At 40.7% G+C, this 20,442-nt stretch overlaps 2 protein-coding genes across 2 annotated transcripts; both read left to right on the top strand.

Annotated features, from left to right (window-relative positions):
- Positions 1-10,377: 10,377 nt before the first annotated feature.
- LOC101517820 (olfactory receptor 4D11) lies at positions 10,378-11,313 on the top strand. Its single transcript, XM_058662424.1, has one exon. It carries the CDS (start codon positions 10,378-10,380, stop codon positions 11,311-11,313), a length of 936 nt encoding a protein of 311 aa, XP_058518407.1.
- Positions 11,314-16,431: 5,118 nt separating this feature from the next.
- On the top strand, positions 16,432-17,367 carry LOC101531811 (olfactory receptor 4D9). The gene has a single exon (XM_004585277.2). It carries the CDS (start codon positions 16,432-16,434, stop codon positions 17,365-17,367), a length of 936 nt encoding a protein of 311 aa, XP_004585334.1.
- Positions 17,368-20,442: the final 3,075 nt, after the last annotated feature.

Below are 20,442 nucleotides of genomic sequence, written 5' to 3'. Positions count from 1 at the left end.
TCATCCTCGACTGCTTTCCCAGGCCACAAACAGGCAGCTAGGTGGGAAGTGGGGCAGCCGGGATACAAAATGACGCCCATATGGAATCCTGGTGGATGTAAGGCAAGGATTTAGCCACCAGCCATCAGGTCAGTCCAACTCCCAACTTCTTAAGGGTAAGTTGTGAGTAATGGTCTCCTCCTAAAGGGTACAATATACAAATGGAGGGAGAAAAGCCTGAAGAAACAACAAAGATTCCCTCAGCCAGGTATTCAACGTTTGTGTCATCAATGATAACTGTGATCATCGCAACGATCCTTCGACATGTTGTGATGAAAATAATACTTTACCATTGTGTTTGTTCTCCTAAAAACTGCAACCTCTGTCTGTTGTGAAGAAATCATCCCACTAAACCAAAATGAGGGACATTCTACAAAACACCTTCCCAGAACTTCTTAAACTATGGAGGCTGTCAAAAACAAGGGACATCTGAGAAATTGTCTCGGTTTAGTGGAGCCTATGAATGGCATCCTGAAAGGAAAGAAATATATTAAGTTAGAAACTTAGGAAAATTCGAGAATCAAGAAGGCAAAATGGGATATGGACACATTTAAACAGACAGAAAAAACATTAGCCAGTGTGAAGCAGAGAGGGCACATTTGAAGAAATAGGAGAGGACAGAACAATAGCAGAGGGGCACCTGGAGACTGAGAACACAGAAAAGCAGCAGACTCAATGGTGTGGTGTTTCAGTGACCAACAGCCCAGTGGCATTCAGCAAGCGGCAATCTGAATTGCACCAGCAGCCGCAACTCCACCAGCAACAAGGTGGGAAGGGACTTTCACTGGGAGCTCAGAGGTGAACCCAGACAAAGAACTGCTCACCCTGCTGGTCTGTTCGATTTGACCAGCAGCAGACAGTGGCAAGTCCCAGATGGGCAATGCTGGAACAGAGTGGATTTCACAGCCCAGACTGCCCCCTAGAGCCAAATCAGCCTAGGTCCAGGTAGCCCTAAGATTTGACGGCCCGCAGATTAAAAACTCTAGTAGTAGCATATCAGGGGCCATTTTGCACAGTGTAGAAAGACTTTTCCCAAGAGATTTTTCTGTTTCCTTTTTGTCTCCCATGTGTTGGTTACTCAATGGCATATTTTTTCATGATGCTGTAATTTGTTGTTCTTACCAATTCCCACCAGTTGTTGACCTTGTTTCAGGGCTTTTCATTTATGAAAATGTATAGTGATGGAGTACTGGGGTCTACCATAACCAGATGTGGGGGTACAATGCAACATGGATTCCTGCTTCCAAACAAAAGATGGACTCCCAATGAGACTGTTGGAAATGTGTAGACAATGGGATGCCGGACTGTCTGACACTGTACCAGCAATGTTAGGACACACTTAAATAAGAAACTGATGGAATTATGATTCCTTATGAAGGACTATACTATTGTAGCAAGATGGTGAAAATCTGTCAGGGATGGGACTTTGCGGGGTGGGTAATCCCAAATAAAATTAATTCGAATTACATTTTTTTTTAAAAAAAGACTGCAGGAACAATGGTGAGCTGCGAGCAAACTTAGTGCAGTGATTGCACTGGTCCCACAGGGAACAGTACTGACTTTGGCATTGTACAGGTCAAGATAGGTCAGCATAGCCCTCAAGACCTAACAACCGAAAGGTTCCAGCAAGATCAGCACCACAAAAACCTAGCTACATAGGACATCTGGAATCTCCCTAATCCTGGGACATGCTCCAACTGGAAGTGGGAAAAAGATTCTACAAACAACAGTGCACTTCAGCATGGGACACAAGAGGTGAAGAGTGGTAAGTCAGGAGCTGGGACTACAGAAACCATGGTGGAAATCGAACATAAGAACCCAGACCTGGGGCCCAGAGTGATAGCATAGCAGTTAAAGTCCTCCATAGTTTAAGAAGTTCTGAGAAGGTGTTTTGTAGAATGTCCCTCATTTTGGGTTAGTGGGATGGTTTCTTCACAACAGACAGAGGTTGCATATTTTTAGGAGAAAAAACAGAGCTGGGTCAAGCTAAAAAATGTATTCAAGAATTGAAAGACACTATTGCAAGGTCAAATATAACAGCTATTGAACTCCCAGTAGGTGCAGAAAGAGAAGCTGGGTTTACAAGTGTATTCAATGAAATAATAAGAGAAAATTGCCCTAGTCTAGAGAAAGAATTGGGAAACAACATCCAGGAGGGTCACAGAACTCCCAACAGGCTTGACCAAAAGCGATCTTCTCCAAAACACATGAAAATCAAGCTCTCTTCAATTGAACATACGGAAAAGATCCTTAAATGTGCACGTAAAAAAAAATCAATTGACATATAAAAGAATGCCAATTAAACTCACAGGAGACCTTTCACAGGAAACTCTACAGACCAGAAGAGAATGGAGTGACATATTCCAGATTCTAAAAGAAAAAAATTGTTGGCCCAGGACAACGTACCCAGAAAAACTTTCCTTTGTCTTTCAAAATAAAATAAAACTCTTCCACAAGAATGCTTCTTCCAAACTTGCCCTACAAATGATACTTCAAGATGTTCTCTTGATAGAGAAAAGGAATAGCGCACACCAAAACCAAAGGCAAATGCAAGGAACATCTCAGTAAAATGACAACAGAAGACTAAACCAATGAACAACCCATTCCTAAAATGACAGGACCAAATTACCACCTATTTGTGTTAACCCTGAATGTAAATTGCTTAAACTCATCAATCAAACATCATAGATTAGTCAATTGGATTAAAACCAAAACTCATCTATTTGTTGCCTACAGGAGACATATCTCACCAACAAAGATCAATGGAAAGTATATCTCATAGATTTTGATTTTTTTGTTAGTTTCATCTCTTCAAAACACTTTCTTCTGATTAAATTCTTCAATGACTCATAGATCATACAGTAGCATCATTTTCTTCAAGAAGGTTCTTGAGTTTCTTTTTCATTTCTTCAGCAACACATTAGTCATTCAGTACCATGTTATTTAACTTCATGGCATTGTTAGTTTCTTTTTTCTTCCTGTGGTTGATTTTGTTTTGTGGTTTTTCACTTAAGGAGATATACAGTAACTCAGTAACTCTGTAATGGAGACTATCATATCTAGTAGCATGTTATTTAACTTCATGGCATTGTTAATTTCTTTTTTTCTTCCTGTTATTCATTTTGTTTTGTGGCTTTTCATTTAAGGGGATGTATAGTAGCTGTGTAACAGAATGTCATATCTAGTAACATGTTATTTAACTTCATGGCATTATGAATTTCTATTTTTCTTTCTATTGTTGATTTTGTATTGTGACTTTTCCTTAAAAGGGGATGTACAGTAGCTGTGAAATGGAGACTATCATATCCAGATGTGAGGATACAGTGCAATATACATCTCTACTTCCAGACAAAGATGGACTCCCAATGAAACTGTTCACTATATCTTGACAATAGGATGCTGGACTCTCTGCCATCGTCCATGCCCACAATGATGGACATAATGACTGTTTGTGAAGAACTGAACTATAGTAATTATATAGGGGAACTCCGTGATGAGAGAGAGAGGAAAAATGGGAAGGAGCTAAGGGAAATCCGAGAGTCTATGGAACTGCATCATAAAATGATAATAATTTATTTTAAAAAGAAAGGGAAAAAAGCTTAAGAAATAGGAGTGGAAAAAAGAGATTTAGGAAATTTAGAGTGTAGGCTTAATTTAATGGTAATTTGTCAATATGGTTAAGTGGTTGTACAAATATACCATAATATATGCATGAAGCCTGACACCAGGAAGGGGTCTGATGGAGGAATCTGAACAGTTCCTCTGACAGGACACTGACCCTACAAATAAACGCAGGAAGTATGGAGGTAAACAACCCAGAAGAGGCTTTGGAAAGTGACCCACTGGCATACATTTGGCTCAGGTTGGGGGCAGACCAGGCTGAGTCAGTTCACGTCATCCACTGGCAAATCCGAGTGCTGGAACTGTGAGGGGGCCTGGCCAGGTTTGGTTGCGATAACAACAGTACAAAACACCAAATGCCAAGGCGAAATGGCCTGTGCCAGTAGGGAATGCAGCACCCAACCAGCACACCTCCCACTGGTTTAGGTGAGGGACGAGTGTGTGATGGGCAGAGCCAGGAAGAGCTGCAATACTCATTGGTTCCAATGGAGGTCAGGTCTCAGAACAGAACCAACCCAGGGGTTACAACCACCAGCTGATCGGAGTGATGGACTGTGGTGGGCACTGTGCTTACTAGTAGTGCATGTAGGAGCCTGGACTGGGAACACCTCAAAGTTTCTTTGGGGATTCCCCTGAACAAAATGGAGGAATCAAAACATTAACCAAGAAAAGATGGAAGATGGAGTAGATCAATCAACCACCTCAGCTATATGCTTCTAGCGAAAAACTGGACAAGGGGAAACTCTAAGATGGACTATGTCAATCAGTGGACTCTGCACCAGCCTCATCGTACCTGGACTGTTGCTGATGATATGTTGGAGCTTCTAATTGATCGAGGTGACGCTCTGCTGGCTCTGCCTACAAACCTGAGAGGGCCTCCCTAAGAGGCCGTTGAACTTGACTGGACAAGTGGGATGCTGGACTCTGTATGGTGTGAGCTTGTAATTAGGGAATCCCAACGGAACTTGAGCTGTGGTTATGCATCAAGGTGAAGGAATTCACCATGGGGAAAGGGTTGGGAGTGAAGGGGGGAGAATCCCAGTACCTATGAAATTGTGTCATGTAATACAATGCAATTAATGAATAAATGAATAGAAAAAGAAAAAAGTAAAATAAATAAATAAATAAATAAACAAATATACCATAATAATATCATAGGGGAAGTGCAGTATGGGAGCTGAATAATTTTTTGAAGATTCTATAAATCCACTCTGAAACTAAAAGTTTGGTTTTTGGAAAGTATTTGAAAAAGAGAAAGTCTCAATAAATACCACTCAATCCCAACTTTTGTTTTGGTATAAGGGCATTTCTCTAAACATTTCATTAAGGTTAAAAATGGTTTTCTTCCCTTTTTGTCTTTGGGAGTAAGAAGTTTATGGTGGGGCCTGGCGCTATAGTGTAGCGGTTAAAGTCCTCGCCTTGAATGCACCCGGGATCCCATATGAGCCGCCGATTCTAATCCCGGCAGCTCCACTTCCCATCCAGCTCCCTGCTTGTGGCCTGGGAAAGCAGTCGAGGACGGCCCAATGCCTTGGGTCCCTGCACCTGCGTGGGAGACCTGGAAAGAGGTTCCTGGCTCCTGGCTTTGGATCAGCGCAGCACCGGCCGTTGCGGCCGCTTGGGGAGTGAATCATCAGATGGAAGATCTTCCTCTCTGTCTCTTCTCCTCTATGTACATCTGCCTTTCCAATAAAAATAAATAAATAAATAAATAAATGAATAAATAAACAAATAAATAAATAAATAAATAAAAGAAGTTTATGGTGAATAATTCTGTTTAACTTTGCAAACTAATTTCCTAACAAACTGCCTTTTGGACAGCCTGAAGCCACGTCTGCCTCCTTCATTTATTCATTCATTCATTCATTCATCTCGGTTGGATGATGAGATTTGCCACTTTGATAGACACACTTTTACTAAGTTAAGCAGATGTGAACGACATCCTGCTCTACTGCAGTTGAAAAAGTCCTGAATCCAAGTGTAACTCAAAACTAGTGTTGAAGAATTAAGTGTTCTGCTTGGTGATCTTCACTGGGGACCAATACGCATGTACAGAATCTAGTTGTGGCTGTGGCTGGGGAGAGGCAGAGGACTAGGTATTCAGGACAAAAAGGATATTGCTGCCTGCAGCAGGAAACTGAACCATGTTGCCTGAGGTTGTCTAAGCCTACTAAAGAAAATAAACCAACAGACAATCTTCAACTGTTGAAGCATCCCAATAGACACTGTTACAGTGGCTACTGTTGACCTTCCATATCCTTGGGTTCTGCATGCATGGATTCAACAATCCAAGGATTCAACATATTCAGAACCAAAAAAAAAAAAATGCACCCATACTGAACATGTACAGGCTTTCTTCTTGTCATTATTCCTGAAACAATAGAGTATAACATTTACATAGCATTCATGTTGCATTAGACACATTTTGAGTATACAGATGTATTTAAAGTATATGGATGGAGACTGGGCATTAAGTCTAGGTGGTAAGATGCCAGTATCCCACAAGAGGGTTTGATTCACAGCTCTAGCTCCTGGCTTCAGTTTGCTATTAAGGTCGATCCTAGCGGGCGGCAGTGATGGCTCAGGTAACTCCCTTGTGGAAGACCTGGATGGTGTTTTCAGCTCCTGGTTTCAGCCTTACTCAGGCCCAGTCACTGTAGGTTTTGGGGCAGTGAAGCAGCAGGTCTAAGATAGCTTTATTTCATTCTTTCTCCTCTGCATCAGCTTCAAGTCTGTCTGTAGCACATGTAATCTGGAGCTGGGTACCCTTGGATGACTGATAACAGTACAATTTGGGTGAAGGGAGAGAACTTGACATATGCTGACACAATCCTTCCTTTTGAAGCCAGAGAACAACGGGATTTACTCAATGACCTATAAAAAATGTTTGACCCTAGACAGAATGCATATTCCTAAACACATGCACCTCATCATAATAATATTAATTATTCCCAATGAAACGATCTCGCCATCGGCAGAAGTTTTCTTTAGCCACATCCAATTAGAACCCCTCTGGCAATTCTCACATGCGTTCTGGGATTAAGGAATCAGTAAATGTAATGGGACACTGTGAAACAGCATACAGAATCAAGGACACCATGTCCCTTCATCTGCCCTTTGTCACATCAAGATAGAAGAGAGGACACTAAAATCACCAGCCTCGAGAGAAGGGTTCAGCAGGATTTTCTGAGGCTAATGAGCCCCAAGCTCCATGTGAACTTTAAAATGCTGGAGGCTTAAAAGACAGTTCGAACCTTTAGGTAAGAGAATACAACTCTGTATGACTTTGTGCTGTGATGTCCAGGTGTCTACACACAAAAAAATGAGAGAAAAAATTGAAATCTAGTTGGAACCACAAATAATAAACATGTACACAAGATGCTGCTTCTCAAAGAGAATATTTCATAACAGCACAGGTTAGAAACATGAAGAAGGAGGTGATTGTGAAACGACAGGCATGAAAATGAGATCAGCTTGGAACTGAAGAAAAGGTAGGTCTCATTGAACAAGACCTTGAGTGGTATGAGAAGAGGGGGTTCTTAGGCTTCCTGCCTGCCTTTTTCATACTGAAATCAACATATGTAATTCTTACTCTAAATATATATATATGTGTGTGTGTGTCTGTCTATACATATATATATATATATATATATATATATATATATATACACACACACATATATAATCTGAGAGGCAGAGAAAGGTATATAAATAGAGCAAGCTCCCATTCACCACTTCATTTCCCCAAATACCAGAAACTCAATCCAAATTTCCCATATGGATGGTAGGAACTCAAGTGCTTAGGAGTCACCTGCTGTTCCAGAGGGTGTTCATTAGCAGGAAGCTGATAGCAGGAGCAAAGTTGGGCACTGCGATATGGGATGCAGGGATAACAACTGCCGCCAGGTTCCCATCCTCTTATTCTAAATTTAGGTTTATAGAGAAAATGTAATATTTTAAATTCACAGAAAGGTTGGGGGAAATGGCATAATGATCGCTTGCATGTCTTTCTTTAGATTTATCAAAAAATCGACTCTCACATCAATGATTTCCTTTCCTATCTTCCATGCCTTCCTGTTCACACCCTTTCTTTCGAGTCAAATTTCCCATTCAAAAGTAATTTTCGTATATTCAAGTTATTCACTTAATGCAGGGCACCCTTTCTTCCTATTTCCATGCGGTCCCGATATAAATGTCAACTCCTCCACAATATGATGAGAAATCCTTTTGTCATGCATAGCTCTTCATCTGTCATTAGGTGGTCTCCATCACTCCCATGGAATATTTAGATTTCAACTATTTCCCTCTGAACTAGTGGATGGAAGACCTTCTCTCTATGTTTCATTCTCTCTCTGTAAAATGTGCCTTTCAAATTAAAAAAAAAAAATCCTCTAGTTCACTCCCTAAATGGCTGCAATGGCCAAAACTGAGCTGATCAAAAGCCAGGAGTGTCTTCCAGGTCTCCCGTGTGGATTCAGAGTCCCAAAGACTTGGACAACCTTTTGCTGCTTTCCCAGGCCCTAGGCTCCTCAGAAGTGGAGCAACTGTAACATGAACCGGCACCCATGTGGGATGCCAGTGTCACAGGGTAGAGAATTTTCTTGCTGAACCACAGTGCCAGCTCCATATATATCAGCCTTTTTTATTCTATTCATTCTAATAAGTGTATGCTGCTACTGGAAGTAGAAAAAATTTTTATCAAATTGAGGAGCATAAGTCAATCTTCATACCATATATTGTTTTAAACTTACACTGATACGAATTCCCTTTGGTTTCACTTATTTCCTATCTGATACATGACATTACCATCTTTCCCATGCTTCTGTATTCCATTCCTAAATCTTTCCATTGAAAAGTCTGTTAGAAACATTTATCTTCATTTATAGCTAGGTCACACGTTTTTATTATGAATGAATTTGAAGAGTTTCAGTCATTTCACTCCTAGCCATCGACAAAGACAAATGTCAGCACTTGTCCACATAAAGAAAGACTCACAAATGAAGTAGCTTGATATTTGGTAGTCAAATACTAGAAATGTTCATACAAGTGAATGGATCAACAAACTATGACTTATAAATATAATCAAAAAGAACAAAATAGTAGCACATATAAAGTCATGATAAATTTCGCAACTGAAAGAAACCAGAAAAAAAAAAAAAAAGAACTTGAGCAGTGTCCTTAGAGCATGCCCCAGGTTGGGGACCCTGGGATGGGTGGGAGGTTGGGTGAGGCTTCTTCCTTTAGCTCCCCATTTATCCCAGATACAGAAAAAAAAAGATGTGGAAACAATGGTCTCGCCCACTTTTCCTGTAGCCCTTGACCCTTTGTGCCTTAATCAACTACTTAAAAATTATCAAAATAAAATATTTTCTCAAAAAGAAATCACAAGAGGAAACTTTAAAAACTTGATGGAGAAGTGGGCATTTAGAGCAGTGGTTAAAAACACCACCTTGGAAGTCTGCATCCTATCCTGGAGCACCATGGGTTTGACATCCAGTTCTCCTCCCAATTCCAGTTCCTGCTACTGTGCACCCTGGGAGGCAGAAGTTGAGGCTCAAGTACTTGGGCTCCTGCAATCCACAAAAGAGATCAGGACGAAGTGCAAATCTCCCAGATTTTTTTTCAATTGGAAAGGCAGATATACAGACAGAAGGAGATACAGAGAAAAAAAGTCTGTGCCCTGGTTCACTCCCAAGTAACCGTTCAGTCAGGGCTGAGCCAATCCAAAGCCAAGAGCCAGGCACCTCTTCCAGGTCTCCCGTGTGGGTGCAGGGTCCCAAGGTTTTGGGCCATCCTTGACTACTTTCCGAGGCCGGAAGCAGGGAGTTGGATGGAAGTGGAGCAGCCGAGACACAAACCAGTGCCCGATTTCTCTTTCTCTTTCTTTCTCTTTCTCTTTCTCTCTCTCTCTCTCTCTCTATCTCTATCTATCTCTCTCTCTCTCTCTCTCTCTCTCTCTCATTCAAATACAATTTTTAAGAGTAATTAAATTTGGGGGAACCAACACAACTGCTCAACTCTCTGATACTCCTCTGTAAGCACCTGGATCCCTTAAGAGCACCAGTTCATATCCAGCTGCTCCACCTCCCATCCAGCTCCCTGCTTATGGCCTAGGAAAGCAGCTGAGGATGGCCCAAAGCCTTAGGACCTTGCACCCACATGGAATACCATGAGAAGGCTTCACATCAGCTCAGCTCTGGCTGTCGCAGCTATTTGGGGAGTGAACGAGCAAATGAAATATCTTTCTCTATGTCTCTCCTTCTCTCTGTAAATCTGCCTTACCAAAAGAATAAATAAAATCTGAAAGGAAAAAAAAACTAAAATTTTTAAAATACATGGAAAATGGAAAAAGGATAAGTTTATTTTGACATAAATTTTGTGAAATCCATTTGTGAAATGTTTTCATAACATTGTTTCCAGGAACTTTCTAAAGATCACTTTGTATCTGTGTAAAACATCTGCATATATGTCTGTCATTATTTTTATGAATGTTCTTAACTACCTGGAATTTCTAGAAGAAATAACTAAATGCATATTTTGTAATAAAATCGTATCTTGTACATATTAGCAAAAATCTCAGAAGCATAACCAAGCTTGACACCCCTTGAGTTTCAAACTTAGCACCCGATTCCACAAACATGAATCTTATTAAAAACTTTATGAAATAATACTTACAATTTTTTTTCAAGATACACAAGGAGAAAGGAGCATGATTCAATGGAGTTGGGAAATGGCACCAGAGTAAACGAATTCATATTTGTGGGACTTACTCAGTCCCAAAACCTGAGCTTCGTCTTATTTATTTTCTTAAGTTTGGTGTATTTAACAACTCTGCTGGGAAACCTCCTCATCATGGTCACAGTGACCTGTGAATCACGCCTGCACACGCCCATGTACTTCTTGCTGCGCAATCTAGCTGTCCTTGACATCTGCTTCTCCTCCATCACAGCTCCTAAGGTCTTGGTGGATCTAATGTCAAAGGAAAAGACCATCTCCTACACAAACTGCATGATGCAAATGTTTCTCTTCCACCTCTTGGGTGGGGCAGACATTTTCTCTCTCTCGGTGATGGCATTTGACCGTTACATAGCCATCTCCAAGCCGCTGCACTATGTAACAATTATGAGCATCAGGCGATGTACTGGCCTCATCGTGGCCTCCTGGGTGGGGGGATTTGTCCACTCCATTGTGCAGATCTCCCTGTTGCTTCCACTCCCCTTCTGTGGACCCAATGTCCTTGACACTTTCTACTGCGATGTCCCCCAGGTCCTCAAGCTTGCCTGCACTGACACCTTCACCCTTGAGCTCCTCATGATTTCCAACAATGGTCTGGTCACCACCCTGTGGTTTATCTTCCTGCTTGTGTCCTACACAGTAATCCTAATGATTCTAAGGTCTCAGGCAGGGGAGGGCAGGAGAAAAGCCATCTCCACCTGCACCTCCCACATCACGGTGGTGACCCTGCACTTTGTGCCCTGCATCTACGTCTACGCCCGGCCCTTCACCGCCCTCCCCACTGACAAAGCCATCTCGGTCACCTTCACTGTCATCTCTCCTCTGCTGAACCCCTTGATCTACACCCTGAGAAATCATGAGATGAAGTCAGCCATGAGAAGACTGAAAAGAAGACTTGTTCCTTCTGAAAGGGAATAAAAAAATGACCCCCGCATGTTTGCATGTATCAGCCAACTGATATGCTAGCACTCAGGGCTATGACACAACATAGTAAACTATGCAAGGTGAGTAGGAAGAGAAATAACCAGAAAATATATGTCTAGAAGATGTCATGCAAATAGTAAAATAATATTTTGAAAAAAAAATCCCCAACTCTTCCTCATCAAGAATTCTTTTCATTATTTTCCCATAGATTAATATTTACACACTCAAATGCACTGCCAATAAAGCAACTATATCTAATACATAACCATTTATTTTCTATTTAAATTATCAAATAACTGATAACTCTAGCTTCTCTTCAACATAACATAACCAAGTGTTAAAGGATTGAACTGAAAGACACAAATCCACTCAAACATCAAAGTAACAACATGTCAGGACAATTCTAGTCAGGCTAACAGAATCCTTCATTTTACAAGATTTGAAAAAAATGCCTATAGAAATAAAGTGATTTGTCCAAAGTCTTATAGCAAGGTAATTACAAATACATCTTCAGAAAGCTCAACCCCATTGCTCTACTACCACATGAATGTGATTTATTATATTGTGGCACCTGTCTATAGTAACTTATAATCTTGTTCATAATCAGTGTCTCTGTTTAAACACGTCTGAGTAGATGTGGCCTGTCGCAGATTGGGCCATATTTTTCTTCTTAATTAAATTCCCTGTAGGCTTATAAATGAGCAATGCTGCCTTTCTGTTTCCCTATCAAGAAAAAAGCCTAAGAAGATTTTTCACACTGACTCAAAGGCACCAATCTTTATGCAGAACAGGGCATGTCAGACATACCCTCACAATGAGTTTACACAAACACAGAACCTCAGGGAAATTCATACATGGGTCTTCAACCCATTCTTACTGCTCAAAAACTGATTTTCCAGTTGAAGCTTTAGTTGAGTCAATTTTGACTGGGATTCACCATTAAAAACACATTTTCCCCCCACTGGGGAGCAGCAGTGGAAGAGACGAGAAAAAATATTAAAGAATATAAAATTTTAAACAACATATTTTTCAAGCCGTCAGTATTTGTGTAGAGGCAGTATAGATGGGAGTCACTATCTGAGAGCATCATAATGGATGACAGCTGAAAGCAGTAACTCCAGAGTTACACATACTGAAGTCTGAATCCTATTTCTGCCTTCCCATCATTTGGGTGATCTTGGGTAGATTGCCTCGTCTCTCTAGAGGTCACAGCTCACTTACACAAATATTCAGAACATTTATCCCATGGAGTTCTTGTGAAGGTTAAAACAAGGTAGCAGATTTGAAGCATAAGCTACCTGACAATAAGTGCTCAGTGAAAAGTCAATGTGACTATTAATATTACCGATATTGTTTGGCTTAGCACACCTCTGTATCTCGTTGACCTCTTAAAGCCCTAACCTTATGGCACCTATTCCTCATTACTAGAGAAAAAAATCCATGCAGCTAGCATTGCAACTCCCATAAAATCCCAACTCTTTGACCACCTTGAAATTTCTACCTTCCCATCATCGAAACAGCACTATGGGCTTCTTGTTAAATATAAAGCTTTAAAAAATCACCCTGCAGAGTTGGATCACAAAGGAATTTCATATCAAAAGAAAACAGTGGATCAAAGATAAGCACTGGCTCCAAGAGAAGCTACCAGAGATCAAGGAAGCCCAGACCAGCAGGAACAGAGCTCACCAAAGCGCAGTTGAAGACAAACTTCAGTGATGCCTTGAATGCGGCCTGGCCCACTAAGCTTTCATTGTGCTTATGAACAACAGGCCACAGTTGCCATTGTTTCTCATTGCCTGGTCAAAAAAAATCTGTTTATAATTATTAACATACTTCCCAACAAACTATGGAAATCATAAGCACAAGCCACACTTGTCAAGTCACTATTCGTAGGATCCTGCTACCTTTGCCCAAATAGCAATAGTCTCAGGAATTCTGAGGGGTTTTTTTGTAAGAAATTATCTGTGAAAGGTGCACACGACAAACCAGTTAACAGCCATTTCAGGCAAATGTGTCCCTTCCTTTCTTGCCTCATGGCTTATCCAAATGAATTTATTATCTCTTTACCAAAAGCAAATGGCATCAAATATTCCAAATATTACAATGTTCTAATGGGTGGCAAACCGGTCCCACTTTCCTATGGGATATCAATTATTGTATCTCAGAAGTTTAATCACAAGGGGGTAAGAACCCAGGAACCCCTGCCACATCATTGCCCCTAATGACTTCTCCAGGCCACATCTAAACACACAATGTTACCTGAGTCAACCCCGGAAGGAGAAAACAGATGCATCTCATCTCATAAATATTTACCTGGATGACATGAATACCAAGTTGAGCTATTTTTTTCATTTAATTCAGTTTTTACCTACTTTTTTGAGGTATAATTGATAAAGTTGCATCCATTTATGATGTACAAAGTGACATTTCAGCATTATGTACATATTGTGAAATGAGTGCTTGGGTTTCTAAAGTTCTGCTACTGAGACCCTCGGAAGAATCAACTAAAAACATGGATTGCCTGCTTCAAACATTTTAATGATAAGCATCTCTTTAAAAACAAAGTAAAATAATTTTAAAGTAGATGAACATCAAGAGTTATCATCTCTCTCCCTCTTTCAACTATAGGTGGACTGTGCATCTCAGAGATGTATATTAAATAAGTATACAGAGACAATACCCAAACAGAAAGTGCATACACATGTCTGTAATACCCAGTCTCAGAGTTGCTCTACTGGAGCCACTAAGCATTCATTTTTCCATTGCTACTTTCTTAGGTTTCATTTCCAAGTAGACTGCAGGCAAAGCTACTTTGATCCAGAGAAAGGTTGCATAGTCCTTTGTGTAGTTGAATACAATTTGTTTCAAAGCAGAAAATGCTCGCTCTTGTGTGCTTCCTCTAGAGAAAAGGTTTAGTTTGTTTTTTTTAAGTGCACTGGGGCCTCTGCATGGATGTGTGAGAAGAGACAGACAGGAGAAGGGTTAACTTGGTGGCACCTTAATGACTCCCACAGGAACTTCATTGCCTCGGCCACTCAGATTCCACCTTTATCCCCAACGATAGTCCCTTTGCTAATTCCTATATGGAGCTTGTAGCTGACAGACTAATGCAGTTGGACAAGCACTGCAGGGCAGGACAGAAGAGTCAGAACAATGTGATTCTCTGAAGTTGTCTTTTCCCATCTGAAGGAAGAAGATAACAAAATCACTAGCCTTAAGGTGGGCTTCACTTTAAACTCAGAATGTCTCATACCCACTGCTTCTGCAAGGTAGCTGGGACTCTACTTTTATACTTGGGTCCATTTTATTCTTGGGAGAGTAAGCCAGCCATTAGTGTTCGTCTCAGTGTGTGTGAACTTGTGAAACTGAAAGCTGACTTTTCAGATAGGCTACAAGTGCACAGATGTTTCTGTGGACACAACTCCTGATGAAACACAGAAAAGAGGGAAAGCGTGGCTTGGAAAATAGAAAAAGATCTAGGAGATGTGGTAGCATGTTACTTGTGGCTACTGAGATTCAAGGGCAACTGGAAGGTGGTGGTGAAACTGTTCATATCAGGAAGACACCTGCTTCGGAAAACAGGATAAAAGAACCACAATTCCGAGGTTCTGTACATGCATTCAGGCCAGTTGTGCTTCTTGACTGGAAATAGAAACTTGAAGATGCTGAGTAAGGGATTCTAATGACTGACTTATCCATACCCTCCTGTGCCACTGGATAACAATTAATTTGTCCAAAACTTGTAGGTATTTGATCAAGAGCAAAGGAAACAGTGATATGAGGGCTATCCTAGAAAGTCAACTCAACGTGCTGAGGTATGAAGAGACCCTTCAGTTTTATACTTTTTCCAAGATCTTTGATAAGGTTGCTTCCTATGGGTGATCCTTCTGAAAGCAATTTCTAGGAAGTTCTTGTGATTCTTATTTTTGATCTTGCAAGGATGCACACAATTTGTGTTTCTTTGTCCTGATTGTATGGTTGCTGTGCATGCAGTTCAAAGCAATGTGCAAAACATTATATTTTCAAGGTATCTCTTCCACTCTGTAAAAAACATCATCCATGGGAACCCACCAGATCCATTTTCCTCAAGGGAAATTCTTATTTCAGCTACAGCTACTCAGTACTCACTTCCATACCTTGTCATGGGAGCACCACTTGGCTGACACTGGTTCTTTGTGAAGGTGCAACTAAAGGTTGCTTCCGATCTTTCAAAGCCAGTTGCTCTTCCAAATTCACTACTGGTATTTTCTCTTGCTAAGTCCCTCTCTGCAACTCCTCTCACTCCCCATAGACCTGTGTCTAACTGCCAGCTTACACCACATGCTCACTTGATTTGCAAAGAATTTCTCTGAACCCTTTCCTTCATAGTGTTTTCTGGGAAGTACTGATTGGCAATAGGAAAAAGTAGAATTACAATAGTGACTAACACTAGTCTTTGGAGTAAGACAAATCTTGGCTTGAGAAAATGATTTACCAGCTGTTAGACCTTGATCAAGTTAATGCTTCTATGCTTCAGTTATTTCATTTATAGAATCAGGATAAGCATCTGTTTCATACAAATAGAATATGTTTTGAAAGAGATAAAATGAAGCAGCTGGCATGGCATATGAGAATTAGCCCATAAACATTTTCTAAAAGCAAGCAAAAATTCGCAGAGTTCAATTATCTTGCCCACATTTCCTTAATGTTAAAATCATGGACAGTATGTGGATCTCCAGGGGGTTACTATTAAGATATTGTTGATTCCTTCTGGAGTATAATGGTGTACTTCCTTCTTTAAAGGTTTATTACATAAATATGTATACAATTCTAAAATATCTAGTTATGCAAAAAAAATCCCATAAAATTACAACTGAATAGGCTGATAGACCTATAAACTCTTTCAGTGGTTGCAATGATAAGACATGTCTGTTGAGATGACTATGCCAAACACCTGCTTGGTGGCATTGTGAATTACAGGAATGGTACATGAATAGAAAAAGGAAAAGAAACCTCCTCCAACGTTGAAAGAAAAATTTCAGTAAACCAAAACACTAGGTATCAGAACACAGTCTTTACTAATTTCGCTATTATTTCTTCCAGAGATGAACTTGGAAAAGGATCTGTGATCCAATGGATCAGGGAAACTATACCAGAGTGAAAGAATTTATCTTTCTCGGAATTACTCAGTCCCGGGCGTTGAGCTGGGTGCTCTTTGTCTTCTTGCTTTCGGTGTACATGACAACGCTGATGGGAAACCTCCTCATCATGGTGACAGTCACCTATGACTCTCACCTTCACACGCCCATGTACTTCCTGCTCCGCAACCTATCTATCCTTGACATCTGTTTCTCCTCCATCACAGCTCCTAAGGTCCTGATTGACCTCCTCTCAGAGAAAAAGACCATCTCTTTTCATGGCTGCGTCACTCAGATCTTCTTCTTTCATCTTCTTGGAGGAGCAGATGTTTTTTCTCTCACTGTCATGGCATTTGATCGTTATGTAGCCATCTCCAAGCCGCTGCACTATATGACTATCATGAGTAAGGGGAGATGTACTGGCCTCATCGTGGCCTCCTGGGTGGGGGGATTTGTCCACTCCATTGTACAGATCTCCTTGTTACTCCCACTCCCCTTCTGTGGACCCAATGTCCTTGACACTTTCTACTGCGATGTCCCCCAGCTCCTCAAGCTTGCCTGCACTGACACCTTCACCCTTGAGCTCCTCATGATTTCCAACAATGGCTTACTCAGTTGGTTTGTATTTTTCTTTCTCATCATATCTTACACGGTCATTCTGATGATGCTGAGATCTCATGCTGGAGAGGGCAGGAGGAAAGCCATCTCCACCTGCACCTCCCACATCACGGTGGTGACCCTGCACTTTGTGCCCTGCATCTATGTCTACGCCCGGCCCTTCACCGCCCTCCCAACAGATAGAGCCATCTCGGTCACCTTCACTGTCATCTCCCCTTTGCTCAATCCTATGATCTACACCCTGAGGAACCAAGAAATGAAGTCAGCCATGAGGAAACTCAAGAAACAACTGGGACATTTAGACAGAGTTTAAAGAAGGTGAGATAGTAACAGATTTAAAAGTAGATATTAAATTTCACTTTCTCAAAATGGGAACATTTTGAAGTAAAAAAAAAACTAAATAAAAAAATAAAAGGACATCTAAGACTATCACCAAAAACCATATTCAAATGTCCATGAAATCTTAGTCATGAGGCAGTTTGGTTTTTGTTATTGTATTACTTGTCTTTCAAGACTGAGAGAAAAGGTTGCCAGCATCATTCTTGTCCAACAGATTGGACAACACAGTGATCTGCTGCTGCATAACATTTATCCCGCACTTCAATGGCTTGAAGCACACTTCAGTGGTTTCATGTAATAGACAGCTTCTTTGGGTCATGACCCTGGCCTGGACTTGCCTGGATCCTCTGCTTCAATGTCTTTCACCAGGCTGCCATCTAGGTATCTATCAGCTGAGAGCTGCAGTTTCATCTCAAGCTTAATCTGAGAAAACATCCGTTCCTAAACTCACACACAGTACCTTGTCCCAAATCATGAGCTATCGGCCCCACGAGCTTCAATTCCTCAAATGCCATTGGCTGAAGACTATTCTTAGTTCATCATCCTGTGGTGTCTCCAATACAGCAGGTTGTATCATCAGAGCAAGCAAGAGAGCATGTGAACAAGACACAAGCGGCAAGTCTTACACAGCCCAGTCTGAGTGACTGCCTCACATTTTTGTTGCAGCCAGTTCATTAAAAGCAGTTCACTAGGTTCAGCCCACAAATACATACACACCAGAATGTAGGCACACCAGGGCAAAGACTGACAAACTCTTGAAATAAATTAAGCAAATCATTATAAACTATAAAATAACTTAGATATAAGAGTACTTTAAAAATCTCATTGGAATTGAAATTTCAGGTGTCAGGCTATTGCATTATAGAAAAATAGCTGAAATTCACACAAGTTTTTTCATAACATTTGACAAACTCTCTGCTATTGTCCATACCTGTAATGCCAGGATACACTTAAATAGCAGAATGATAGACATATTATTGTTTATGAAGGACTATACTATTGTAATGATATTGGGGAAATTAGTTGGCGGGGGAGGAGATTAGGGGAGGGAGAGGTGAAATCCCAGAGCCTATAGAATTGTATCATAAAATAATAAAATAAAATTTTTTTAAAGTTTGATTCATAAATATACATAATTTTTAAACACTTGCAACAAAATAAGCTCATATATTCCATTTCATTTCTCTATGAACTTTTTGAAGTACTTGCCTACATATGATGCATAACAATGGTTCAGTCAACAATGGATTATATACATGCAATGCTGGTCCCATAAGATTATAATGGAACAGGCATTGTGGCATAGTGAGTTAAGCTTTTATTTGGGGCACCCTCACTTCATATCAAAATGCCTGTTCCAGTCCTAGAACTCTTTTTTTTAGGATTTTATTAGTTATTTGTATCAGAAAGGCAGATTTACAGAGAGTAGGAGAGACAAAAAAGGAAAGATCTTCCATCTGCTGGCTCACTCCCAAAATGGTCACAATGGGCAGAGCTGAGCTGATCAGAAGCCAGAAACCAGGATCCAGAAACCTCTTCTGAGTCTCCCATGGGGATTCAGGGACTCGGGCACTTGGCTATCCTCCACTGCTTTCCCAGGCCATAAGCAGGAGCTGGATTGGAAGGAAATCCTTCTAATGCATGCTGGGAGGGAGCCAGTGACTCAAGTGCTTCCATCTCTACCACGCGCATGAGACATTTGGATGGAGTTTTTGGCTCTTAGCCTTAGCCTGGCCCATTCCTGGCTACTGCCAGCATTTGGGGAGTAGAACAGTAGATGGAAGATATTTCTCCCTTTCTCTCACACTCTCTCTTGCTTGCTCTTGCTCTTGTACTTTCCTCATTTCAACTAGATGAAAACAAAAAAATGAACATGTATAAAGATTGCCATAGCCCTGGAACTTTCCTTTGACCTAATAATATCACAGCCATCATTCTGTTACAGCATGATACATTATTCATATGCCTGTGGTGATGTGATGTAGGTAAATCCACAGTGGTTCCAGTCATATAAAAGCATAGCATATGCAGCTATGTACAGTAGATAACACTTGACAATGAACAACTGCTTCACTAATCTATTTATTATGCTGTATGTCTTATTATTTTACAGCACATTTTACTTATAAATAAAGCTTACAATAAACCAGTATGTCATGTAACATTAGCAGCAGTCTTATACATCTAGCATTTATTGCATCTTTTGATTGCATCAAAAGGCCACATTGCATGGTCTGGCTGTGCCATCTGGGTTTGTATACGATCATCCTCTATGATGCCACACCATAACATGCATTTCTCATAACATGTCCCTGTGGAGAGCATCTTAAATAAAACTTTACATATTCAAGGTTTATTTTGTTGTTTGTTTATTTGTTTGTTTGTGGTGGCAATGGCCAGAGCTGAACTGATCTAAATCCAGGACCTACAAGCATCCTCTGGATCTCCCACATGGATACAGGGTCCCAAGGCTTTGGGCCATGCTTGACTGCTTTCCCAGGCCACAAGCAGGGAGCTGAATGGGAAGCAATGCAGCCAGGACATGAACCAACATTCATATATATATGGGATGCCGGTGCTTAGAGGTGGAGGATTAGCCAGTAGAACCATCATACTAGCCCCACTAGTCAGCACCTGCTTTGAGGCTTTTTATAAATATCCATTTTCCACAACCAAATCCTACTGTGCACACTTTTTTACAACTTCCTTCTTTCACATGCAAATCATTTTCTACCATAATAAACTTCCACAATCTTTTTAATGTTGTTTAATATGTCTACCAAAATGTGATTAATCAATATGCTTCCGTGTATTTCTCACTGTAGTTATTATACAACACCATGAACATTCTTTTTTTTTTTAAAGATTTATTCATTTTTTATTACAGCCAGATATACACAGAGGAGGAGAGACAGAGAGGAAGATCTTCCGTCCGGTGATTCACTCCCCAAGTGAGCCACAACGGGCGGATGTGCGCTGATCCGATGCCGGGAACCTGGAACCTCTTCCAGGTCTCCCACGCGGGTGCAGGGTCCCAATGCATTGGGCC

Source organism: Ochotona princeps, chromosome 4 (assembly GCF_030435755.1).
Source record: "Ochotona princeps isolate mOchPri1 chromosome 4, mOchPri1.hap1, whole genome shotgun sequence".
Lineage (NCBI taxonomy): Eukaryota > Metazoa > Chordata > Mammalia > Lagomorpha > Ochotonidae > Ochotona > Ochotona princeps.
This window is presented reverse-complemented; position numbering and strand designations above follow the sequence as displayed.

Bases quoted from the DNA above. Each gene is read 5' to 3' on its own strand.
- LOC101517820 (XM_058662424.1), top strand. From the start codon at position 10,378: ATGGAGTTGGGAAATGGCACCAGAGTAAACGAATTCATATTTGTGGGA.
- LOC101531811 (XM_004585277.2), top strand. From the start codon at position 16,432: ATGGATCAGGGAAACTATACCAGAGTGAAAGAATTTATCTTTCTCGGA.